The 27,590-nt window shown below is 32.6% G+C and overlaps 1 protein-coding gene across 2 annotated transcripts in view; it reads right to left on the bottom strand.

Annotated features, from left to right (window-relative positions):
* The window catches only part of INTS8 (integrator complex subunit 8), a 68,726-nt gene that overhangs the window by 21,718 nt on the left and 19,418 nt on the right, over positions 1-27,590 (bottom strand). For both annotated transcript variants that reach the window (XM_031947000.1, XM_031946999.1), the window contains exons 10-18: positions 26,248-26,389; positions 24,438-24,508; positions 21,415-21,590; positions 16,506-16,639; positions 14,212-14,322; positions 9,811-10,012; positions 4,768-4,889; positions 3,256-3,440; positions 2,859-2,892 (exon numbers count right to left, since the gene is read on the bottom strand). In XM_031947000.1, the coding sequence (XP_031802860.1) occupies positions 2,859-2,892; positions 3,256-3,440; positions 4,768-4,889; positions 9,811-10,012; positions 14,212-14,322; positions 16,506-16,639; positions 21,415-21,590; positions 24,438-24,508; positions 26,248-26,389 (1,177 nt within the window). The remainder of the gene's footprint in view (positions 1-2,858; positions 2,893-3,255; positions 3,441-4,767; positions 4,890-9,810; positions 10,013-14,211; positions 14,323-16,505; positions 16,640-21,414; positions 21,591-24,437; positions 24,509-26,247; positions 26,390-27,590) is intronic.

Raw genomic sequence — 27,590 nt, 5'->3', positions numbered from 1 at the left:
TTCCTAGGTTGTCCTGGCAGGTAGACTACCAACTCTGAAGTTGTTTTTTTCTGTCTCTTACTGCGGGATTTTGAACAATCACTTTTCTAACAGGATTTTAGTCTTAATGAAGGCAAGATCTTTAACTTAAATTACTTCATTTGTTATGACATTTAACTCTAATCTGTTTGTTTTCTTTTATAGAATGAGAGACATCAATTTCACTTTTTTCTACCTGAAACCCCAGGACACACGATTTATGTCAAAGTTCCATTATTTAGATAATACGACATTCTCTTTGGACTGAGCTCCCTCAGTGACAAGGTTCTCCACTCAGCTTCCAAAGTGACTTCTTCTCAAACTAATCTGCCTAGTCTCCAAGGTTTTTCTGATCCTTTAAAATAGATTTATAAAATAAAAAATAAAATAGAAAAGAAGAATAGGGCTTGTCCAACAAGTGAGTACATTACATATGACGATTATACTAAACAATTAAAAAAAATCTTTATGCAATTAACAGTCTTTAAGAAACATTATTCTCCAAAAAGACAATGGTCAAAGGATATAACAATTTTCAAAATTAAGAAAAAAAGTTATTAACAATCCTGCGAAAAATGTTTTAAATCACTAACAATGAGAAAAATACAAATTAAAGCAGTTTTGTGATTCTACCTCATACCTATCAAATTGGCATGTAAAAGAGGAAAATAAGGAAATACTGGAAAGGTCATGGGAAAACAGGCACATTACTACCACACAGCCAGTGGAGCTATGAACAGATTTAGCCATGTGAAACTGTTTATAAAGTTACCAAACTATGCTTGACTTTTCAGCCAAGGATCCCATTACTAGGCCTGTATCCCAAAGAAATCATTTAAAAAAAAAAAAAAAAAAAAAAAAAAAAAGGATCTATTTGTACAAAAAATATTTATGTGTATGTATATAGATAAATACTCTTACTGTGGTACCCCAAAATTAGAAACTAAAGACCTATTCTACTGAGGAATGGCTATACAAAAATATGATAAATAAATCTCATAACTATTATTGTGCCATTAGAAATGATAAAGTAGACAATTTCAGAGAAAATTGGGAAGACCTTTATTTATTTGCTGTCTACTGAAGACAGTAGAATTGAAACAATTCACATAGTAACATTATAGAGAAAAACAACTTTGAAAGACTGATGAGAAAGTCTCTGATCAATGCCATAATAAACTACACACTCAAAAGAACAATGAAAATCAAATTTAAATTTCAGAAAGATAGAGACACATTTTTGAAAATGGCTAAGATGGGATGCTGTTTTTTTGGACTATATAGCTCTATGCTAATGGATTGGGGTGGAGAGTGGAAGAGAAAATGGGGTGGGAGGGAGGGGATCCTCTTTTTTTTAAATTAAATTTGCTCCATTGAGACAGAAGGAAGAGAAAGGAAAAATTAATAAAAAAATATACTTTATTATAAAATTAAAAATAATAAACTATTTTTTAATTATGAGAAAAAACATTTTTCATTTATATTTTCTTTCCTCATGGCTATTATTCTTCAGTTACAAAATATTTAGTATTGTTATTAATGTAAAATCACAGTACAGAGTATCCATTTAGATCATATTATCTTTAAGCTTTATGATTTGAAGTTATAAAAACAAATTCAAAATTAATCCCAGAGTTCTCTGAAAATCTTCTCTATGTTTGGAAGCTAGAAAAACAATCTGGATTCAGACCAGTTCCAATGATTTTGTGATGAAGAGAGCCATCTACACCCAGAGAAAGGACTATAGGAATTGAGTGTGGTTCATAACATAGCATTTTTACTCTTTTTGTTGCTGTTTATTTACATTTTCTTTTCTTTTTTTTTTTTTTTTTGGGGGGGGGAGTTGATTTGATTTTTCTTGTGCAGCAAGATAATTGTATACATATGTATGCAGATGTTGGTTTTAACATATTATTTCTATGATGATATTTAAGTATATTGGACTACCTGCCATCTAGGGGAAGGGATGGGGGAAGGAGGGAGAATTGGAACACAAGATTTTGCAAGGATTAATGTTGAAAAATTATCCATGCATAAGTTTTGAAAAATAAAAAGCTTTAATAAAAAAATAACCAGGTAGATTTCAAAAGAATCTGGAAAGACTTATAGGAACTGATGCTGAGTGAAGTGAGTAGAACCAGGAGAACAGCAACACTGTATATTGATCAATTATGATAGACTTAGCTCCTCTCAGCAATACAGTTATCCAAGACAAATCCAAAAGACTTGTGATGGAAAATGTGATCCACGTTAAAAAAAAAAAAAAAAAAAAAAAAATGGAGTCTGAAGCAGATTGAAGCATACTAATTTCACTCTTTTTTAATTTGTTTTTTTCCTTTTCACAATTTTTCTTTTGTCACAATTCTTCTTTCACAATATAACTAATACGCAAATATGTTTGTACATGTATCACTTATATTGAATTACTTGCTGTTTTAGGGAGGATGGAAGGAAGGAGAAGAGGGAGAAAAATTTTAAACTCAAAATCTTACAAAAATGAATGTTGAAAACTATCTTTACATGTAATTGGGAGGGGAAAGTACTATTAAGTGCAAAAAAAAAGTCCGCAACACTAAAATTCCCAGGTTTTCTTTTTCATCATCTCTTGTCTAATTCCTCTCTCATCTTTAATTATGCAATTGATTTTTTTGAATCCACATATAGGAGTTTAAATTCATCCTAATTAAGCTTTAATTTATTTAAGTTAGCTAATCTTTCTCAGTTTTGCATCATTTGTAAAGCATATATAAAAAAAAAAAAAAAAAAAAAAAAAAAACAATATGTTACAATTTTACCCTAAAATAAATCAGCATTATGGTCAGTTTTCTTGTTAAACTTACCCGTAGCTTTTTGATAAAAGAGAGCAGTTCACTCCTATATAAAAAAAAATTTCAAACACATTATTTAACATCAAAAATCCAGATAAAAATCACGTTTGTTTGTTTTAAAGCTTTATGCAAAGTTTATAAAGTAGAATATTAACATTTAAGACAAATCCCAACTTTCTAATTCTACACAGATAAAAGATAGGATATTAAATATTAACATCCTAAAATGATCAACAACAATACAAGTTGCTTCTTGCAGCTAGAATGATCACAAAAGATCAACACCTTTCTATGTTCTATTTTACAAAGTAATGACCATAATGTTCTTAAGAATGGTTGTTTTCTACATAACAGACTTTAGAAATGACTTAAACATGTACATTTAAAGAACATAATTACAGAAACTTACCGATACATAATACCCAATGTAGATTCTCTCTGCTTTATTAAACTAATTCTTCCATCGTTACTTCGCTTATGTTGACTGGATATACTACAGATCTGAACAACTACTTCCCAAAGATCTTTAGCAGTCTGAGTACTTTCTTTAGGGCCTGGGAGTTCTTTGCATGTAGCTGCCAAAAGCTGTCCCAGCTATAACATGAAAAAACAAACAAACAAAAACCCAACTATATATAAAAATGAGAATGTCATTTTTGTCATACTTCATACTTCTTTTCAGAATGTTTCTGGATATAGATAACAAACATGCTTGTTTAAGGTACAGAATTTATTTCATGTTGTGATATTAAAACTGAACCATTGGTTGCTCTAAGGTTATGGATGAAACTGGAATCATAAATTCTCAAAAATATATATTGTCAGAATGAATACTTTATATTTTTACAACTTTTCACACTTTACAAAGCACTCTAACAGCAGGAAATTCTCACAGACTCAATATGGCAGAGGAATGAGAATTAAGGACATTCAATTGGAACAAGAGGTTTGGCAATTGTTAATGCTGTAAAGTTACCCATGTATATATCCTGTAAATTAAAGGCTATTAAAAAAAAAAAAAAAAAAAAAAAAAGAGAGAGAATTAAGGACATTCAAATCATTCTTCCATTGCTCAATCTTAAGAGAGTAGGTGACATAATTTGGTCTGAATTAGGAATGTCAAAGTCCTTTAGCTCAAACCAATTTTTTGCACAGAGGAGTTAGATACACTCAGTTTAGAAATATAATAACTAAGGAGAGGTTAAGCTTATGATTCTTTCAGTCACATAAAAACAATTTTTTAAAAAATGGAGTAACATAAAACAAGTATATAAGTAACTTCTGTGCTGCTGTTTCCCATCTATCATAATTACCCATAATACTTAATAACTACAGCTATATGAAATTAATCCTGCAAAACCACCCTGCTATGTTTTTTTTTTTTACACATGGGCTTATGGGGATAAGGCCACTAGAAGGAAAAGAAATTGTTTCATAATAAACTCAGAAGTGGGAACCAAAATTCTTGATGATCAGTCTACTTTACTACTGGCTACTCTTTCCATTAAAATATGAACTTATGATTCTTTCCACTCAAGCGCAAATCCCTAAAAAGCCCCACTCCACCCACTACCTCCTTTTTAGAACTAGAGGGTCCAGACCTCTCAAGAAGTCGCTACACTGTAGCTTCCACCTCCCACAGAATTTTTCAGACATACTTTCTACCTTGCTTGTACATCTTTGCACCTTTTACTTCTAACTACTAAAATCTAATATGAAGGTAAAATTCTTAACAAGATCTAAGAGTAGGAAAAATTGTCTATACACATGGCTGCTACTTCCTCAAAATCTTTCATGACATTTTATAACAATAAGGCTTTTAATGTTTAAAAACGCTAAAAAGTTTCCAAACTACTGCAGAACTAAAGTAGATGGTTGTATTACCTTCCATATCATTCTTTCACATAAATATCACCATTACCTTCACATATGGATTACTCTGAAGCAGGAAAGCAGGAACCTGAAGAGTCAGATATTCATTTTCTCGCCAATTTAACAAAAAGGCAACACACTCCTCTGCTACAACTTGTCGAAGAGGGATATCTAAAAGTGAAATAGAAAAATGTTTTAATAACTAGTGCAAACATTTTAGTTGAAGAAATAGAAAATTTTTTAAATTTACTATTTTCTACATGTCTCCATTCCATTAAAGGACTTCCTACAACTTTTGGTATATTATTATCATTTTACTGAATTGAGAGTATTCAGCTCTGAGCCTGTTTGTCACTGTCTGGATCATTCCAATTTAAACTTGATTATATTCTCTCTAGTGATGATCTTGTTTTGTAGAATAATCAAGATAAAAGATGTTATCTCCCTGTATCTCTGACTTCAAACATTATATAATCTTTATTGGATATTACTGTTTCATGATTATATAAAACAAAAAATCCAACAACATTCCCTAAATCAAGTGATATAGATAAAAGGAATTTTCAGTTATCTAAAAAAGTAATTGGTTTGTCTAAGGTCTATTCAAATAAATATTATTCATTCTTATATACCCAAAGTTTTACAATGAGAAGGAATCTTAAAAATCAATTTCCTTACTTTGCAGATAAGAAAAGGGCAGCCCAGAGAAGTTGACAACTGAAAGTCATGAAGTTAAACTCCAAAAAGAAGATCTGGCAGTAAATTTAGATCTTTTCACTGTTTCACACTGCCTTCTTCCATATGAAATTCTTATTAAAAAGTGATCTTTTGAAAAAGTACTCAGGAAGATGGCAGAGTAGGTTGGTAAATTTCAAACTCTCCTAATTTATTCCACAAATAGAACAAATTTACACCAAACATAGATTGGTGAAAAACCAAGATAGGATTCCTCTTTATACTATCTGACTCGATCTAAAGAAAGGTGGAGATTAATATGTCTGAAGTGCAAATACCTCCAGGCTAGCTCTGCAGAAACAACAAGTGGAAACCCCTCAGGTTAGCTAGTGGTAGTAGGAGCTTCAGCAAGAACTAGCCAGAGACTTTCACCTCCCAGACAGTTTGCTGAGTCAGGGTTCGAGTACCTTAGGTAATTGGGGACACTGGGCCCAGAGAAGTAGCCCTAGAGGAGAAGGAACTAGCACCTGATATGAGCAGAAACAGTGGGGCAGGGACACTGCTGGTTATGGAACTTGAAGAAGGGCGGAGCTCTTGGTCTGAAGTGAAGCTTGAGGCACCATTCTCCCAGGCCACAATTAAAAGGTATTTACACTAATACTTCTTATTAAAAAAAAAAAAAAAAAAAAAAAAAAAAAAAAAACCCAGCAAAGAGTAAGGAACCTTACCTAAACATATGGAAACAGAGAACAGCAGGAATCATTTTCAGAGAACACTTTAGTTTAAAAAAAAAAAAAAAGAAAAAGAAATGAAAAAGAAAAAGCTTCTACCTCACAGAGTAACATGAAATGGGTGCATGCTAAGAGAGAATTTATAGAAGAACTTAAAAAAAAGAATTCAAAATCAAATGAGACATTGAGGAAAAACTAAAGAAAAAAAATAAAGCCATCCAAGAAAAACAAGAAGATGAAAAAACGTTAAGCAATTAGAAAAGAAACAGAGTCTCAAAGATGAAAATAACTGTGCAAATTAGAATTGCGTAAGGGGAATCCAATAAAACTATGAGATCAAAAAATAACAAAATAGATTATAAAGAATAAGAAAATAGAACAGAATGTGAAACAATTCATAAGAAAAACAACTGATCTGGAGAACAGATCAATAACAGAAAATATAAAAATAATCGAACTGCCAGAAAATTGTGACCAAAAAGAGAACCATGACACAATAATGCAGGAAACAATTCTAGAAAATTGTCCTAGAGTGATAGAACATGAAGGGAAAGTAGAAATATAAAAAAACTACCAATCACCACCTCAAGGAGATCATTTGTGGAAAACACAGGAATATTACTGCCAAATTTCAAAACCCTCAGATCAAAGAGAAAATTTTGCAAGAAACAAGAAAAAAATTCAAATATGCTGGAGGTACAATTAGAATTGTAGGGACAAGCTGGATGGTACAGGAGACAGAGCACTGGCCCTGAGTTAAGAGGACCTGAGTTCAAATCCAACTTCAGACACTTAATACTTCCTAGCTATGTTACCTTGGCAAGTCACTTAACCCCAATTGCCTCAGCAAAAAATAAATAAATAAATAAAATTGTACAAGACTTAGCAGCAGCTACAATAAAAAGACTGCAGGTCCCAGAATCATATCTACAATCAAAAGAACCAAGTCTGCAGTCAAAAACAGCATATCCAGCAAAATTATCTATAATTTTGAATGAGGAAAAATAGACATTCAACAAACTTGTAGATTTTCAGGATTTTCAATTAACCAAACCTAAACTTAATAGAAATTTTAACACATAAGAGCCAATATCAAAGAGCAATTTTAAGAATTCAACATGGACAAACTAAACATAGACAAATTGCTTACTTTTTTTATATGGGAAATATATATAATTTATGTTTTAAGATTTATATCAACAATAGGATAAGCTCAAAAGAAAGACTGGCAGAGTAAAGGTAAAAATACTAATCGTGTGATACAAATGAGATGAAGAGGAAGAATAGACACAGAAGTATTAGAGAGGTGTGGAGGGTTCATAGTTCTGAAAACCTACTCATATCAGGAATGGGTTCTATAAGCAACAGTACACACATTCCATGAAAGGTAGAACCCTCCAAAATCTACAAAGAAATGAAGAGGAAGGAGGGAATAGGTGGATGGGGAAGCAAAGGCTGAGGGAAGAAGACAAGGGAGGGATCCCTGGATAGGGGGAAGCCAATTTATGGAGCAGAATTTAATGAAAGTCAGCAAGGATAGCAAACACACATGTATATGTGGGATGTGTGTGTGTGTGTGTGTGTGTGTGTGTGTGTATGTATATATCTACATATCTATATATAAATATATCTTTTAACTGTAGCTTGCTTGGAGTGGTAGTGGGGATGAAAGGGAGATATATATATGCATATGTATATGTATATTTACATACATACATATATATATCCTTTCTTAAACATAGCCTGCTTGGGGATACTGGTGGGGGGAATAAAAGGGGAAAAGAAAGGAATAAAGTAAATAAGATGCACAGCAGAAAAACAAAAGAACAATTTACAAGGAAGTACAGGAAAGACGGAAAAACTCAAGGAATATAATTTATTCTACTAATACATATACTTTCTTAAATTGATATTTGTACTTTTATATTCTGACTCCTCCTTGATGTTTTGCTGGGCACAAGATAATGTTCTTTTTTGTTTTGTTTCATATTGCTTTTCTTTTTTTTTTTTTCTTCTGTTTCTTCAAATAAAATAAATTTTGGGGGAAAATAATCTGCTAATTTAATGAATCACTTGCATCCATTGAGGTAAGGTATGCAAATATTGTATCAGTCATAGAAATGTTGATTAATTTTGCAGAACTCCATTTTAAAAATTCACTTAAAAATACTTGTTATAATAGTTTTCTGGATAACAGAAGAATAAGTATAGCTAGATATGTCCAGAAACATATTTGAGATAAACAACAGAAAATCAATTTTAAAAAGTAATCAATTTTTTAAAGAAAAAGCAGCCAACATTAAGATAGTTAATATTTACGTACAACCAGTTTTGTCATCACCACAATTACTGAATATTAACACATTACTGAATAACACTATAAAATCATAATTTGCAACCAAGAAAGCACTAATGTCAAAGACTTTTCTTACAATAAAAGTAAAATTAACAGTGAAATTGAGTTCCCCAAACCTCAAAAGGTCCATCCAACCATATTTATTTTGAGAATAATTACTATGTCATCCCTGACCCTTTGCTATTTCACAGCACTAAAGCATCAAACTATTAAGGCCTAATTAGAAGATTAACTACATAGAGGTAAATCAACCAACCAACAAACATTTATTAAGCACTTTCAGTGTGCTAAGTACTATATGAAGAATTGGGAATCCAAATACAAAAAACAGTTTCTGCCCTCAAAGGAAGACAAAACCAAAATAAAAGGCTGCTTTTTTGTTTTAAATTTAAGGGGGAATAAAGGCTCTCTAGCACTTTTGTAAAATTCAATGAAAAACAGAGTTAGACAACTTCTAAGTTTTATCACTACAAGAAAGATCATGTCTCTGTATATAGTTCTACTAGCAACAATGTAAATATGTAAGTTCCTACCCTGTTTCACTTTGAGAAATGCCAAGAGAATCAATCAACAGGCATTTATTAAAAAGTGGTAAATCCTATGGAGACAAGATCTGATAAAGCATAACTGTATTTTTATAATGAGTATTTATATATTGTATAGTTATTCACACTACATTTTGTAAAAATCTCATATATAAATATATATGTACATACTGCCTCTCTTCCCTTCCAGCCCTCCTACAAAAAAAAGAAGGCAGTTCCTTTAAAGCAAAAAATATTTTGTTTATGTCTTTTCATGTTTCCCAATCATCTGGCACACAGTGCTTAATAAATGCTTCTTGAGTGTAAGAAAAAAAAATAGCATCTAAATGTATAAGACATCTAATAAAAGTTCTACATAAAGGTGGGAGTGGAGAGGAAAGGGAAGCTACTTAAGAGCTTCAGTTGGGCTGAGTCTTAAAAGAGAAGAGTTTTAAGAGATGCTTCTGGGAGTAAAGAGACAGAAATCTAACAAAAATCACAAAAGTCACAAAAATGAATCCTCAGTAATTAAATGTATTTCTTGATAGAAGATATTGCAATTATATGCTACCCTCCCTATTAAAGAAAATATTTGATTGTTCCTAGAGTTTAGATATTTTTCTTGATATATATTCAATTCAATGTTATGTGCTCCCAAGGGAAATTATTTTCCTAGCTAGCAATTAATTTCCCACTTCCCACTACAATCATGAAAATAATATAGTCATTATTATCTAAGTAATGAATAAACATTTTTCCTTAATTATGGAGGTCTTCTTAGCCTTCAAATTATAAAATATTCATACCAGGAAGCCTCATTTCCAGATATCCACGGACTCGGCTGATGAGATCAGAAGGGGGTCGCTCCCCTGATTGCCCTGGTCCAGCTTCATGAGTGTGAATGTCCAAGAGTAGCATCTCATTTAGCATTACCTGACGGAGCTTTGGGGAGAATTCTGTCACCAATTCCAAACAAGCAGCAAACAGTTGTTTGGCATGGACAAAGTCCTGTTTAAAAAAAATTTTAATTGTCATCAGAACTGTTCACACACTTGAATTATTTTTTTTGTTTGAATAGTTAAGCAAATATGAACATACAAAAACACATATGTATTTATGAAGAAATGCAAGGCCTATATATGTATATATACTTACATGAAGAAATGAGAAATGCAAGGGTCAGCTTTTTTCAAGGCATCATTCTTTTTTTTTTTTAATTTAATGAAAATGTATTTTTATTTTCTTTCACCATAATGTAACTGGTTAAGAGTTAAATATTTTTACAATTTTATTTGATATTTTCCCCCAATTACATCCAAAACAAAAATTTTTTTTTACATTTGTTTTTAAGATTTTTGATTTCTAGGTCCTCTCCCTTATCCCCACTCATAATTAAGAAACCATATGTGAAGTTATGCAAAACTTTTCCATAAAAGTCAAGTTGTGGGGGAAAAAACAAAACAAAACAAAACACTGATCTTCCACCCTAATGAAAATAAAAACCCTCAAGAAAAATTAAGTTAAAGAGAGAGAGAGAGTGAGAATTCTTTGATCTGTATTCAGACACAGAGTAGTTATGGATGACTGTACTACTGAGAACAGCAAAGTCATTCACAGCTGGTCATCCCAGAACATTGCTATAACTTTATGTACAGTACATTTCACTTTATTTGAGTTCCTGGAAGATTTTCCAGGTGGTAGGGTTTTTTACCCTCCTGAGAGCATCCTACTCATTATTTTCCTTAGCACAATAATATTCTACCACAAACACATAGCACAATTCATGGGCATTCCTTCAATTTCCAATTCTGCTGTTCTGAGGAAAGACATCCTGCCTTCCATGACACCATTTTAAACACACAATATCATATTAGCTCGAGTCATCTGTAAACTTAAAATTTTATGAGAAGAGCAGTAAAACTTTCAACATGAACAGTTTCACAATCTAAAATGTGTAAATGAATAAATATATAGCCTGAATGGTCAAAATTAAAATGTTATAAAAATCTAAACAAAAGGCTTCTTGCATATGAATAGGAAGTAATGTTAGGATGCTCTGAAGCCTATTTATTATCATATTATGAATCTGGATTGACAGTCTAAACAGAGTAGGATTATGTATATTATCAATAGTTAAGTCAATAAACATTTATTCATTACCTATCATGTCAGAAATTGTACTGTTAAGGATACAATGGGGGGGGGGAGGGGGGAAGAGAGGAAAACCTTCCCCATCCCTACAGTTTAATGGGAGAGAAAATAAGCAAACAACTATGTACAACTCAAAGTACACAGAAGATAAACTGGAGACATTTCAGAAGGAAATCACCAAGATTAAGAAGGTCTAGATAGGCTGTTTGGAGAAGATGGGACTTTCGCTGAGACTTGCAGGAAGTCAGAAGGTGAAGATGAGGGGAAAAGGTTCAAACTCAGGGGACAGTTAGTGAAAATACCTAGAGTTAGAAACATATTAAGTGAGAAGAACAGCAAGATGATGAATGTCAATAGATTTCAGAGTATTTAGTGAAAAAGATGTAGGAACACTGGAAAAGGGACAAATAATAAAGGATATTTAAAAGCCAAAGAGGACTTTTATATTCTATCCTAGAAGCAATAGATTTAACTAAGGGGTAATATAGTATGACATAGGTTTTAAGAAACTCAATATGACAGCTGAGAGGAAGATGGATTGGAGTGGAGAGAGATTTGAGTCACAGAGATCATCCAGGAAACCATAGCAATAGTCCAGGAATGAAGTGAAGGGAGCCTGAATCAGGATCATGGCAATGTAAAATGTCCGGGCTAGCTTTCTGGAGGTCCTTTGGATGGGCCTTAGTCTCAACAGGATAGATACCACAAGGATAGTCAGGAAAAAAATCTAGAGTCTTTATTGTCTCCTTTACAGTCTGTATTTGTCACAGTCTGACCCAGTCTTGATCTTAACGGAGGAATTAAGGAGGTAGAAGAGCTATTAGGAGGATGGTCAAAGATGGATCGTCTCATTTCCAGTCCTCTCAGTCCTTAAATACTTTGTATAATTACACCATTACAGCATACTATGTCTATGAGAACTAGAGAATCATTACACCACCATACTAAGTACTAAGTATATGTAGATATACTAAAGAATCATCATCTCATCAATTCCACTGAGTTAATACCTTGTTGTAAGTATCCTTGTTTCAAGTATATTTCTCCAGAGTTCTGGCTCTCTACATGGCAATGTCACAGGAGAAAAGGGAGATATGAAAATAGACATGATAGGACTTAAGAAATGATTGGTTATGCTAAGCTAACAGAAAATAAGTTGCTGCAGAAGACGCCCAGCTGAAAATCTGGGATGACTGAAAGGATATTACTGCTTTAGGTAGTAATTGGAAATTTAGGGAAAAAGGTAAATCATTGTTCAATTTTGGTCATGTTGAGTTTAAATGGGTACAATTCAACAAGACATCTGAAATAGTTCATTGGAGAATTGAGACTAGAAGTTAGGAGAGATATTAAGGCTGGAAAAGTAGATTTTAAAAATGACTAAATTTGTGGGAATCAATGAGATCATCAAGGGAAAGATAGAAAAAAGGAAGATCCCAAATTAACAGGCATGATATAGATCAAGATCCAGCAAGGACAATGAGAAGAACCAGAATAGTAGAAGTAATACAAAAGTGAGGCTTGGCTGAGTAAGATTAGTGATATGATGAAGGGAGCAAGGGACTATTCATCAAGGAATCTAGCCAGGGAAGGGAGGAAAGCATTGCCATTTCAGGAGTTATGGTCTGATGAACTGAATTACCTAACAAAATGGTAAACTTTAGCATCAAGTAAAAAAAACTTACATGGTTTAACTACTTTTCTCTCTCTAGGTTTTCATTACATTACATTACAATGATGAGCAGGTGGATACTGAGTGAAGTGAACAGAGCTAGGAGAAAATTATGCACAATAACAATATCATCATGCAGATGATCAACTTTGATAGACAGCTCTTCTATACTATGCAATGATCTAAGACAATTACAAGAGATGAATGATGGAAATAAGTGACCACATTCAGAGAAAGAATTGTGGACTCAATGCATATCAAAGCATGTAGAGAACTCCCAGGAAGCTAGAAACTTTTGGTAACTGGCATGTTCCCCTCCTCCTAAGATTAATCAAGAGTGCATGTAAGCTTGAAATCATGGGAAAACATAAGGTCCTGGAACAATTATTGGGGCACTGTGAACTTTACATCAGATTGAATCCCTAGAAACGAACAACATTCTTCAGAGTTAGAGCATACAAAACAGAAACCAGGGTTGGCCACAGAACAATGCCTTTCAATAACATATGGTTTTAAGATATATAAGCAACATGATTGCTCTGTTGAATTATCAGCAATCCCATCTTTTTGTTTTCAACTACTACTAGCCCATTTGTGGGTCACAACAAAAACATGTTATTTTCCCTTTTGCCCCCTGTTTTTTCTTTCTTTTGATTTTTCCCTTTTGTTCTAAGTCTTATTTCACAACATGACTAATTCTGAAGTATGTTTAACATGACTGTATATGTCTAACACATATGAGATTCCTTGTTCTCTTAGAAGGAAGGGAAGGAGAAAAATCTGGAGCTTGTCAAAAGCTTACAAAGATTAATGTTAAAAACTATCTTTCCATGTAATTGGAAAAAAATAAAATATTATTAAGTAAAAAAAAAATACAGATTAGGCACAGGGGGCAATTTAGACATTAATGTTTTAGTAAAGAGGATAGAGAAGTGCAGGGATCTGGATCTGTGATTTCACTGGTATCAGCAATTTCTTGATAAAATCTGGCAAAAAAGGATTGCACATATTTAACATATGGAAGATTCCTTGCTTTTTTGGAAAGGAGAAAGGGGAAAAAAATTTAGAACACAAAATTTTACAAAAAGAATATTGAAAACTATATTTCCCATGTATTTGGAAGAATAAAATACTACTGAGGAAAAAATTAAGTAAAGTCTTAGGGAACATTGAGAGATTAAGTAACTTGTCCAGTGCTACAGATGAGTCTTGAATCAAGTTCACTTGATTCTAAGACTGGCTCTATTTCACCATAGACTCCCAACAGGATAGGAAATTTAAAAATTACATGCTCTTTCTCGAGAGTCAGTTTCTGACTCTGGTCTTAGTACAAAAATCACGGACACATATTACCGATAAAATAATCAAAACAATCTTTACTCACCTTAACAATACTGCAGTGTAAGCCCTTTGCCATAAGAATGTAAACCAAGTCTCTTGTTAAACCATCTTTAATTCCTAGAATAACACTACTGTAAACACCTGGTATTTCCCACTAGAAGAAAAAAAAAAGTTACTATTAAATTATAAATAAAAATTGCAATTAGTACATAATTTTGGGAGAGGTAATCAGAATTGAGTTACTTGTTCAAGAGCACACAGGTAGTAAATATCAAGTGTCTCAGGATCGATTTGAATTCAGGTATGCCTGACTCCAGGGCTTGTGTTCTAACCATTATGCCATCTAGCTGCCCTTATAAAGATAATGCTTAACTTCAAATGAAAGCTTAGCATAATATACTTTAAAACAAGATGAAAATATCCATTATTCTGAGCCAAGAATTGGAATATAGATTTAGAATTTGAAGCAATCCTCAAATTCATCAATTCTAATGCCTTCTAAAATCATAAATCCTGTTTATTATATCCTCAACAGGTGATCAATCAATCATTCAACTATTGCTTGAAAACATCTGTTGAGGAAGAATTTATTACCACAAAGTTAACTCAATTCACTTTTGAATAGATTTAAATATCATTTAAGGGAGTTAGGTTATCAAGATGAAATGAACATATAAGAAAAGCTTTAAAAAAAAAACTCCACAAAACGCGTCTATTTTTTCTTTATATATATAGTAAACAGGATGATGATGACTCAAGTAGATGACAAAATTGTTTATTTCTCACTCCACTGACGTTCTCCTAAATGTTTTTCATCATATTCCCCTGACTCTGATTTGTACAAATGTACACAGAGCAGTAATGAACTGAACCAGCTTCACCCCATGAAAGAACTCCGGGATTTGACTATGAACCACTGCATAGAATTCCCAATCCCTCTATTTTTGTCCACCTGCATTTTTGATTTCCTTCACAGGCTAATGGTATACTACTTCAAAGTCCCATTCTTTTTGTACAGCAAAATAACTGTATGGACATCTATACACATACTGTATTTGACTTATACTTTAACATATTTAACATATATTGGTCAACCTGCCATCTGGGAAAGGGGGTGGGGAAAGGAGGAGAAAAGTTGGAAAAAAAGGTTTTGCAACTGTCAATGCTGAAAAATTACCCATGCATATATCTTGTAAATTAAAAGCTATATAATAATAAAAAAAAGAGAATTGTATGGAAAAAAAAAATCCTGATTTCATTGCACAGTAATGATAAAAACACTACTAGCATCCCACGATCTTTAGTTTCTTGGCCCAAACCTTTTTCTCTTTTCCTTCTCTCACTCTTTATCATCAAAACCCTGACAGAAAACTTCTTAAGTCACCAACCCTTGTTACACTTCTTTTTCCTCTGTTCTAACGGATTACTCTCACCTAATATCAATTCTCATTTCTTGGATCAAAAGAATCTGCCTTTTTGTATAGGATATTCTCCAAGAAAGATCTCAAATTTGGGTGTTTTTTTTTTTAAAGTTTTAAGTAGATGATGGCTTTTGCAATCCTCTTTTCTTCATGGTACATTACTTTTTTCTATTCTCTAATTTCCCCAACCAAGCTAGGATTTCATTCTACCTCTTCAAATCTTTTTTCTTCCTGGTTTTCATATTGAAATTCTTAAAATTTTCTAAGAAACATTTCATTGTCCTTCTTTTTCTGTTTTGACCATGGAAGTAGGCAGGTAGCCAGAAACACTGACAGAGTTACATTTAAAAGTACTTAAATTTATATTTTATGTAGGTATATTTTTTGAGGGGGTCTTTTAAAACTAGATAAATTCAAGAGTATGTAAAATGGCAAGAATCGCAAAACCAGAAAATGTTATACCAAACATATTTCTGAAGAATGCTTACTTAGTGTTTTAAATGAAGAAAAACTGTAGAAGGCTGAAACTCTTGAGTCATTGCACTGAGGTCGGTTCAAGCACATAGGGCTAATTACTGATTGGACAATAGTCTATGGGCATATGCTTGGAAAATGGTCCTTCTCACTATCTTGTGCTGGCTCAATGATTGGTGTATACAGAGTATTGTAGGAGGGATGACTAAGGGGTGGAGTAAGACGAGCCAGGGTCACTTTTTACGGTGGATGAGGAAGAAGGTGGTTGCGGAGATTCTCTTCCATCCCCTTCACTTCTACCCCTAGAGACCAAGAATAAAGACTAAGGACTTTTGCTTATCCTGACTCTGGCTGATTCTGAGGTATCCTGGGTGCTAGCACGGTCATCACAAAAAAACAATACTTTCTTAATCATTCCTAATAGTATTGGTAAATTCCTTACCTTACTAGATACTGTCCAAAACTGGCGTTCTGAAGTCATGCCATGTAATTCAATTAGAATCTGGCGAATTCTCCAAGGATCCACTGATAATATAAGCTGATGCTCCAACTGCCCAATGTTGACACTTGCTGAAGCTAAAGGAAGGAACAGATGACTTTAGTTTACTAATCATTTAAGATTTTTTGTTAGGTTAGTGGTTTTGATTTTTTTTTAAAGCTGGACCTATGATTTCATTTGAAAAAGGGAGTTCCCAATGAGAAATATCCTCTACAAATGTTAGACTGCAGACTCTGGTCTTAGTATAAAAATCACGGACACTGAGAAGTTAAGAACCTTCTCAGGGTCACAGAGATGGTCAAGTGAAATATTTGAAAACAAGTCCTCTTTTCTCTAAGGCTAGCCCTATTCAGTAGACCATACAACATCTCATTCTAAGAATGTATCTCATGTGAAAAAGATGGCATTTAGAAATTAGAGAGTAAGGCAGAATTGTAGCTCAATATTAGGTTTAATTTTTCCTTACAGGCAATACTTGAATCACTGAAATATCCTGTACCTAGAAATTTCTGTTAATAATTTTAATCTTTGAACTAAGTTAGTAAAGAAAAAAATTCTAATGTAATCTTACTATCAAAATGAATAATGATTTCACATGTATTAAAAATATTCAATTCAACTATTATTCTATAAGAAATGAAGAACTGGCTGATTTCAGAAAACCCTGTTCTCATTTCTTATAGAATAATTGTTGAATTTCTTTCCAAACGTAACTCATATGAAAATGTTAAAAATTAATAAATATGTATAAACTATAACAGATTGCAGAGGGGGAGGTAAAGGAGGAAAAAAATTTTGGAACTAAAAATCTTACAAAAATGAAAGTTGAAAACTATCTTTACATATAATTAGAAAAATAATATATTATTAAAATGAAATTTTTAAAAATCCCCCTCAAAAATTTTTTTTAATTCAAACTAAGTGATTAAATGAACAACATTAAATAAATACAGCATTGAATATTACCCAGATAAAACTACACTAAGTCAAGAACAATCTCACACTTCAGTGCCTCAATGTAACATGGACAATGGGATTTTGAAGGGTATTCCAGTAGAATATAAGCTCTATCAAGCTCCATCTACTACACTGGAAAAGTTTTGTCTTTAAAATACATTTCAAGTAAAAGCACTACTTTCTGGGGACAAGCTTTGTTAAGTGTAGAGAAATTGATCACCAGCAAGCTGATCCTTGGAGATGAATTTCTTGGTTATAACAACCCCAGAAAAGACCAAAAATAATACAATATGCTTTTGCAGTGATAGAAACAGAGTGATAAAAAAGCAATCAGATGATGCTACCATTTTTTTAGCATCTACAAAAATTAACTTAGGTATTGACATCTTAACTGTAAAATATCTTTCTAATGACCAGTAAGTGGGACATACATATAAGTGGAATAGAATTATATTAATCTTGACATTCCAACAGAACCCAAAGACAAATGGAAAATGCAGATAAATGAAAGGAAGGCTCACAAATTCTTCAAAAGAGAGATAAATAAGAGTTGGTGGATTTGGTTTTATTATATAACCAAAAGCAATAAGGAACATCATTTTATGGGACAGGTGGTCATCTCATCTTGCAACACTTGTGATAACTATAAAAATAATAGCATTATATATATATATATATAAAACCTTATAAATCAATATCTGTTGTAAAGAATGACGTAGAGAAATTTTATCAAAAATTTAACAGATGTTCTGTAAGAAATGACCAGCAGGATGATTTCAGAAAGGCCTGGAGAGATTTACATGAACTGATGCTGAGTGAAATGAGCAGGACCAGGAAATCATCATATATTTCAACAATACTATATAATGATCAATTCTGATGGACATGGCCCTCTTCAACAATGAGATGAACCAAATCAGTTCCAATAGAGCAGTAATGAACTGAACCAGCTACACCCAGTGAAAGAACTCTGGGAGATGACTATGAACCACTACATAGAATTCCCAATCCCTCTATTTTTCTCTGCCTGCATTTTTCATTTCCTTCACAGGCTAATTGTACACTATTTCAAAGTCCCATTCTTTTTGTACAGCAAAATAATTGTTTGGACATGTATACACATATTGTATTTGACTTATACTTCAACATATTTAACATGTATTGGTCAATCTGCCATCTGGGGGAAGGAGGAGAAAAGTTGGAACAAAAGGTTTTGCAATTGTCAATGCTGAAAAATTACCCATGCATATATCTTGTAAATAAAAAGCTGTAATAATTTAAAAAAAAAAAAAAAAAGGAGAAAGAGAGAGAGAGAGAGAGAGAGAAAGAGAGAAAGAAAAAGAAAAAAAATTTAATAGAATTCTCCAAATTAAATTTAACATAAACTTCAGTACTTGGTGACTGTAATGCAAAGTGTGTGTGTGTGGGGGGGGGGGGGGGGGGGGGAAAAAAAAATATGGTAGAAAATATGGACCAAAATTAACAAATGAGAGGTCAAAAGCTTGTAGAATACATATCTCACAACATGAATATATCAAAAATTTGAACAGAAAAGTCTAGCTATTAATATGAACGTTATCTCCAAACTAAGTTTCTCTACATAATCAGATCTGTCATACCAAAGACCAAAATATACTGAGAACTGAGACAACTCTAATTGACCTATCTAAACTTGAATTTTTATCAGCATTTCCCAAAGGAATTCATCCAATATAAATCAATCCCTACTGTAAGAACAAAAGATTCTAGAATAATTAATCTTGCTAGGCAAGGAGGAACAGGAGGAAAAAAATATATAAACTCATCTAACAGATAAGGATGACAGAATACAATCAGTATTTTTTCACAAAATGATAAGAAGGAGGAAAAACTTTACATAAAACTTGGTAAGAATCTAGGCAAAGTCTCCTTGAAGACATTTAAGGATGAAACTGGACAGAGAACTTTTACAACTAATTCTAGTCATCATAAATTACAATAGAATCATTACATTAGATCTCTCATGTTAGTCTTAAAGAGGATGATAACAAATATTGGGAAAAAGTCTTTAGACCCCTTTCTCCCCACCCCCCAAATATTATTAATTTAATAATTACTAATCCACATGTCTATTTTCCATTTCGACAAAATTTTTATAGGAATCTAGACATGAATTTTGAGATCATAACTGATTATTTAGTTTGAAAAGGGAGACTTTCTTTTTTTTTTTTTTTTTTTTTTTTTTTTTTTAAATTTATTTATTTATTTATTTATTTATTTATTTTTTAGTTAATAGCCTTTAATTTACAGGATATATATACATGGGTAACTTTACAGCATTAACAATTGCCAAACCTCTTGTTCCAATTTTTCACCTCTTACCCCACCCCCCCCACCCCCTCCCCTAAATGGCAGGATGACCAGTAGATGTTAAATATATTAAAATATAACTTAGGTACACAATAAGTATACATGACCACAACATTATTTTGCTGTACAAAAAGAATCAGACTCTGAATTATTGTACAATTAGCTTGTGAAGGAAATCAAAGATGCAGGTGTGCATAAATATAGGGACTGGGAATTCAATGTAGTGGTTTTTAGTCATCTCCCAGAGTTCTGAAAAGGGAGACTTTCTTAATCAATATGCTATAGCAGATATCTCTAGTTACATGGCTAACTGAAAGGTATAGAGCAGTGATTTTCAAACGTTCTCTCAAGACCATTTTATGATCCTACAAATGACTGCGCACAATAAACAGCTTTTGTATAAGTGGGTTAAATCTATTGATATTTACTGTATTTTAAATTAAAATGGACACATTTGAAAATACTTATCAATTCATTTAAAAATAATAACTGCATTACAACAAATGATTTAAAAAAAAACTCTTTAATGTCTGGTTTAAAAAAAGACTACTAGATTGTCTTATCTGTTTCTATATTCAATTTGTTGTGATGTTCTGTTAGAGGACATAAAGAAAATCTAGCCTCAAAGACAGAAAATTAGAAAAGGGGAGAGTTTCTTAGGTAAATAATTTCTAAATATGTTATTTGAAACATACTGAAGATGAATTATCAAAATATTTTAAACTATGAAAATATGGTTGAGTCTTTGGTCCCCTTGAAAGGATCTCAGAGACCCTAAGAAGTCCAAAGACCATACTTCGAGAATTGCTGGTAGAGAGAATACCAGATCCCTGTGCTCATTTGCTAACTTATCTATACAATGAAGTGTCTAAAACAGCCTCTCCCCTGGTTTTTAGATGGCCAAACAGCTAAAACTGTTTTTTGGTGTTACTGTTGTTGTTTTGTTACATTTTTAAATACAGTAAAACAATTTTTAAATGTAAAAATCATTCTCAGCTCATGGGGTACAAAACTGAACAGGAACTTGCTAACTTCTATGTTAAACTAAGTGACATTTTTAGAACATCCAGAGAGAAGTATATTTTGAAGACTTCTAGAATTAAGAAAGGAGACATAGATTTGGGATCCATTTGCATTAAAAAAACAGTAGATGAAGATAAGGTAATGAGCACTGCCAAGAGACAGATGCTAAATAGAGAAGAATTCATTGGGGAGCCCTGACAGTAAAGGTTTGGGAGGATGAAGGACTAATAAAGGAACAGAAGAGAAACCTTTAAGAAGGCAGAGAGAAATCTAGCATTCTTGCTTTAACCATTCTCCCTATTCAGGAAAAGGTAGCAACAAAGTCATTCACCTTGCAAATTTTCATACACAAAGATTTCCTAATCACTCTATGCTTAAAAATGGCTAATAGGTTAAAAAATTTACATATGGTTTGCATAGAAAAATGAAATAAAAGAATTTCACATTATTTTCCAATGTAAATTTAAACTGTAAAGGGGGAAAAAAACAATTTGAATATTTAGCAATAAAGTTATAAGCTGACCTGGGATATCATAAAATGAAGTTACAGGTTTGGTGCACAGATTTATTCTAGGTGATCTTTTCCTCATTTCTTCTATAAGTAGCTTCTGTTCATCATCTTTCAACAATGTAATGAAGAGTTCATGAGAAGAAATCATAAAGACAAACTGAAGATCATCCAATCCCAAACAGAGATTTCTAGATAAGCAGGAAATATTGTAAAATAAAGATATGAGCAACTTAAATATGTAAAAACATTTTGTTGCCAATTCTATAACTCAGAATTATTGAGTAAAGTTTTCTATTTTGTCTCAATTTAAATTGTGAAACAAATGCAGAGATTAAGAAAATCAACAATTATGAACAGATTCCAAAATTGTACATGGTTGTTAAGGCGGGATGTAGTAATGTAGTATGCAAAAATAGAGGCAAGTAAAAAGCAATTAATGAAATAAAATACTGAAAAAAAAACCCAAACATATCCAGATAATATTACAAATTGTAAAGTCATAAAAATAAAACATGTAAATTATAAAACAGCCTATCATGACTAAAAAAAAGTATGGTATATTTAACCTATATTGTATTACTTGCTACTCAAGGAAGGAAGAATACAGAGAGAAAATATACAATATAAAGTTTTGCAACAGTCAATGCTGAAAATTATCTTTGCATTATATTTTGAAAAAAGGCATTATTTAAAAAAAAAAATTATGGTACATGAAATTAATGAATCTAAGCTAAAAGAAATGATGATTTACACAGAGAAGTCTGCAAAGACTTACCTGAACTGATGCAAAGGGAAATAAGCAGTTAAGAAAACAATATTCACAATGGCTACCACAATGTAAATGGAAAAACCACAAAATTATATAAAATAAATGCTGCTAAATTATAAACAATAAGTTCAGATAAAAAAAACAGAGAGAATAAAAGACACCTCCACCCCCTGCACTGCAAAAATAGTGAGAAAATGGTGTGGAAAATTGCATGTGATGTCAGATGTTTCAAAATACTGATCAGTTTTGCTGAATGTTTATTCGCTTTTTCCTCTTCTTTTTTATTTTTTAGAAAATAATTCTGTATAGGGATGGTCTCTGGGATGGGGGAAAGAGAAAAATATGGAGTAATATTTAAGCAACGTCAAAAAAAAAAGGTCAATATTTTTTTTTTTAAACTATGGACAATCTATACCAATCAAACTCCCAAGAAACTATTTTACTGACCTAGAAAAAATAACAACAAAATTCATATGGATAAACAAAAGATCAAGAATTTCAAAGGAATTAATGAAGAGAAAAGCAAATGAAGGTGCCTAGCTGTACCAGATCTAAAACTATATTATAAAGCAGCAGCCATCAAAACCATTTGGTACTGGCTAAGAAATAGAAAAGTTGATCAGTGGAATAGGTTAGGTCCATAGAACAAAAGAGTCAATGACTATGGCAATCTAGTATTTGACAAACCTAAAGGCCCCAGCTTTGGGGATAAGAATTCACTATTTGACAAAACTGCTGGGAAAATTGGAAACTAGTATGGCAAAAAGTAGGCATCAATCCATATCTACCACTGTATACCAAGATAACATTGAAATGGGTTCATGATGTAAACATAAAGAATGATATCATAAACAAATTAGAAGAACAGGATAGTTTACCTCTCATAGGAGAAGGAAGGAATTTGTAATCAAAGAAGAACTAGAGATCATTATTAATCTCAAAATAGATAAGGTTTTGTACAAACAAAACTAATGCAAACAAGAATAGAAGGGAAGCAATAAACTGGGAAAACATTTTTACATCCAAAGAATCTGATAAAGTTCTCATTTCTAAAATATATAGAGAATTGACTCAAATTTATTTAATAGTTCAAGCCATTCTCCAACTGATAAATGGTCAAAGGATATGAAAAAACAATTTTCAGATGAAGAAATTAAAACTATATGTAGTCACATGAAAAGGTACTCCAAATCACTTCTGATCAGAGAAATGCAAATTAAGACAACTCTGAGATACCAATACACACCTCTTAGATTGGCTAAGATGACAGGAAAAGATAATGACGAATATTGGAGGGGATGTGGGAAAACTGGGACACTGATACATTGTTGGTGGAATTGTGAATGGATCCAACCATTCTGGAGAGCAGTTTGGAACTATGCTCAAAAAATTATCAAACTGTGTATACCCTTGATCCAGCAGTGTTTCTACTGGGCTTATATCCCAAATAGATCTAAAAAAGGAAGAAAAGGAACCCACATGTGCAAAAAATGTTTGTGGCAGCCCTTTTTGTAGTGGCAAGACACTGGAAACTGAGTGGATGCCCATCAATTTGAGAATGGCTGAATAAATTATGGTATATGAATGCTAGAAATATTATTGTTCTGTAAGAAATGACCAGCAAGATATATACGGAGAGGCTTGGAGAGACCTACACGAACTGATGCAAAGTGAAATGAGCAGAACCAGGAAATCATTATACAAGGCAACAAGACTATATGATGATCAATTCTGATGGACATGGCTCTCTTCAACAATGAGAGGATTCAAACCAGTTCCACTTATTCAGTGATGAAGAGAGCCAGAGAGAGAACTGTGGGAATGAAGTGTGGAATACAATATAGCATTCTCACTCTCTCTGTTGTTATTTGCTTGCATTTTGTTTTCTTTTTCAGTTTTTCTTTTCCTTCCTTCTTGATCTGATTTTTCATGTGCAGCAATATAACTGTATAAATATGTGTAACATGTATTGGACTACCTGCCAGCTAGGGGGAGGGGAGAGGGGAAGAAGGAGAAAATTTGGAACAAAAGGTTTGCAAAGGTCAATGTTGGAAAAATTACCAATGCATATGCTTTGCCAAAAAAAAAAAAATAATAATAATAAATAAATAAAAAAGCTAACCAAACAAAATAAATAAATAAACAAAATATGAACAATCTATTGTATATCTGCTTTTTAGAAAATATTAAATATAAAGCAATTTAACAAGAATCTATACAGTATTTACTATTTTGAAAGTAAAAAATCATGAAATCAAACACTTACTTTAGAAAAGCAGCCATATTTTCTTTCAAAGATTCTGAAGCTTGTTCCAAGTTTATTGACTTTGAACATACCTAGGGATATGAATGGCGATAGTTAAAATAAAGACATTACACAGTTATCCCTTTCATATTGTAGACATTAGGGATTCACTGCCCCACAATCTGGAAAATATGCATAAAATTTTTTTATCTTCTCTTAGTATCAGAGAAGAATGAATGTTTTCTTTTTTTATGGAATATTTACAGTAATACATTATTGTAAATTTTTGTTATATTTATCATAAAGATAATACATGTTGATACTATACATATATTTTATACATTTCTGAATTCCTAAACTTTTTCTGTGTTATCTGCTGACTTCCAATGTGTTTGTGGCTTCCACAAAACTCCAAAAAAATTCCCATTTAATTTCTTATGCCAACTTGTGATATATTGAAAACGAGACAGAGAAAGTTACAATGAAGGAGCAACTATATAATGTCAAAAAACACTTAAGTATGTCCTCAACCTTAAAGAACGTTGCAGTTCAGGCAAGTTACATAAGTTAAGCAGTACTAAAACACAAAAGCTTCATATTCCAATTATTAAAAGAAAATTTAATTATATTTTCAACAAAAGCAGGCATTTATATGCAGAAAACAATATGATCAGAACCAACAGCACAGTTATCTCACTCTTTCAGGAGATAGCAATTAATTAGTTCACTGCACATATAGCTACTGCTAGCCCAGAATGTTTCCAGAACTAATTAATAAGAACAGTTCTCTTATAGAAAGCAACATCCTTTTGATAGAGAATGGTGACAACAGGTTATCAGAGTTTAATGAGAATATTCACTAAAATCATTCAATTAGTTTTGCTCTCAAACTATTAACCAGACAATATAATGACAATGTAATTGTGGTTTAGTTTATTTTTCTTTTCTTCCTCCCCCCCCCCCCCCCCCGAGGCAACTGACTTGCCCAGGTCATACAGCTAGGAAGTGTTGTATCTGATACCATATTTGAACTCATGTCCTCCTGACTTCAGGGCTGACGCTCTATCCACTGTGCCATCTAGCTGCCCCTTTTTTATTTTTCCAAGCAGATTTCCAAATTGGGAAATATATTTTAATTGGCATTAAAAATAGTTCTAAAACTGCTTGGGCTCATAATAGTCCCTTAATAAAAGCTTATTCCCTTCCCTTTCCCTTTAATTTTTATATACTTCTATATCCTTGGAGCCTATCCTACTGCCTAGCACATAGCAAAAGCTTTAACAAAATGTTTGTTATCGGTCTTTTACAATCATGAATCAGGATTATGCAATTGTTCTAAAACACACACCCTCCTCCCTCCCCAAAAAAACCAAACCTCTTTTTTCCACATAAGACATTAGGAGTTCCAAATGAATTTTCAATATGAGTATAAAATTAGCACCAAATATCTTAGTATTGCAATGTAAGGAATAATAAGTTAACATTTAAACATTTTACTGCACGCTGCACTTTGGGTATTAATGGCACACATGGACAAATTTTAAGTTTCTTTGAAAAGCATTAGATATCAATGATAAGGTATTAATTACTGTGCATAGCAGTTTTCTATAAAAATAAAAAAAAATCATGATTCATATGTATACACATGCTTTTATATAGTCCTATGGACAATCTAGAGAAAATAAGATCTAAATACTTTTTAGCAAAAAATTTAAATTATTCTATGTAAACAAAGAACAAAAAAAGAGAAAACTTACTGTCAAACTTTTAAAAGTTGGACATTAAGTTTTAAACTATAGAAAGGAAAATTTGGACTCAAAACAAATTTTACCTCAAGAAGGAAGTCTATTTTCTCTTTGTTAGGTCGAAGAAATAGCTGGTTAAACTGCACACTAATTGTTCTACCTTCAAGTATATCCCGTACTGTATTACAGGCAGAAACTTTAAAACAGATTTCATCGAGAGCTTCATTTCTGCAAAAAACAAAATGAAAACTCTTAAAATTACACAATTATGAAACTAAAAAATTTTTTTTCATTTATTTTTAAATGAACTAGATCTTTACTGCTCTTTATGGCAATAGCAGGGAAAGCCTTAGCCAAATTTAATTAGTGTGAAAATCAAGTCTGGGAGCCTGAAAACAAAGCAGGTTAGTTTCCTCTATGCCAAGCAACCTGGTAATTTACTCCCTTAACTAATGTACCCTGTGTACCAGTTAATAACCCATATACACAAAGAACAAAGCCCTAGGGTTCTGAAAATTACAGAAGAAAATCCAGGAAATGAATAAACAAAGCATTTATTAAGTGCTTACTATGTACAAAGCAATAAAACAGACAAAAGATTTCAGATATGTCAGATGGAAAAGTGCCATGGTCCTTAGGATATAGCATCTTCTTTACTGTCATTTCCACTGATAAAATCCTATCACTTTCTGATGCTGAATTACTAGCAAAAACTTTCTATTCTGGTTTTTCAATAGCTGTAGCTGTAGCCCTTGCAGAAACAAGGGTCACTTCCCAGGATGATGGCTAAGGGCACTGGACTAGAAGCAATGCTGCTCCCCTCAGGTTCTTGGGTTAGGGATCCTATCTGTATTAATGTCTGAGGACAGATGGTGGTCATCAGTGGTGGTGGTTTCACTGGTCTGGTACTTGCTCTCCTTCAGGTGTTGAGCAGAGTTGACTAGGTTGATTTGCCTGATTGGACACTGAATAATGGCTCTGTGGATTGACCTAGAAGCAAGACTAATGCTGCTATGTTTCTGCTTGACAATGGAAGCTGGCCAGTCGTTATTACAGGTGGCGCTAAGGAAGAAAGGGTCCCTCCCAACCATGATTTATAATAAATTACAAAAATCACAAATCAGAAAGGAAAATAGGATTCCAATTGTGCTACTCAACCAAGCAGGCTACTAGTAATCACCAACATAAAGTCTTGTACAAGTAATGACTGGGGGCAGCTTTTCAGCAGAGTTCCCATGGCTCACACTACTGGACATGTTTTGCCTGAAGTTGTGCTTGCAACCCTCTGTTATCACTCATTTTTTAGAATGGCGTCCTGCTTCAATAACTGGTACCTTGGAGAGGAGCCTGAGATAGTGAAACTCTTTTGAAGACCAGAGGAAAGACAGTTAGGAGTCTAGAGAAGTTGAGGAAAGAGGAGGTAAGGTAC

Source organism: Sarcophilus harrisii, chromosome 1, assembly GCF_902635505.1.
Source record: "Sarcophilus harrisii chromosome 1, mSarHar1.11, whole genome shotgun sequence".
NCBI lineage: Eukaryota > Metazoa > Chordata > Mammalia > Dasyuromorphia > Dasyuridae > Sarcophilus > Sarcophilus harrisii.
The sequence above is the reverse complement of the archived record's forward strand: the minus strand, read 5'-3'. Positions and strand labels throughout refer to the sequence as shown.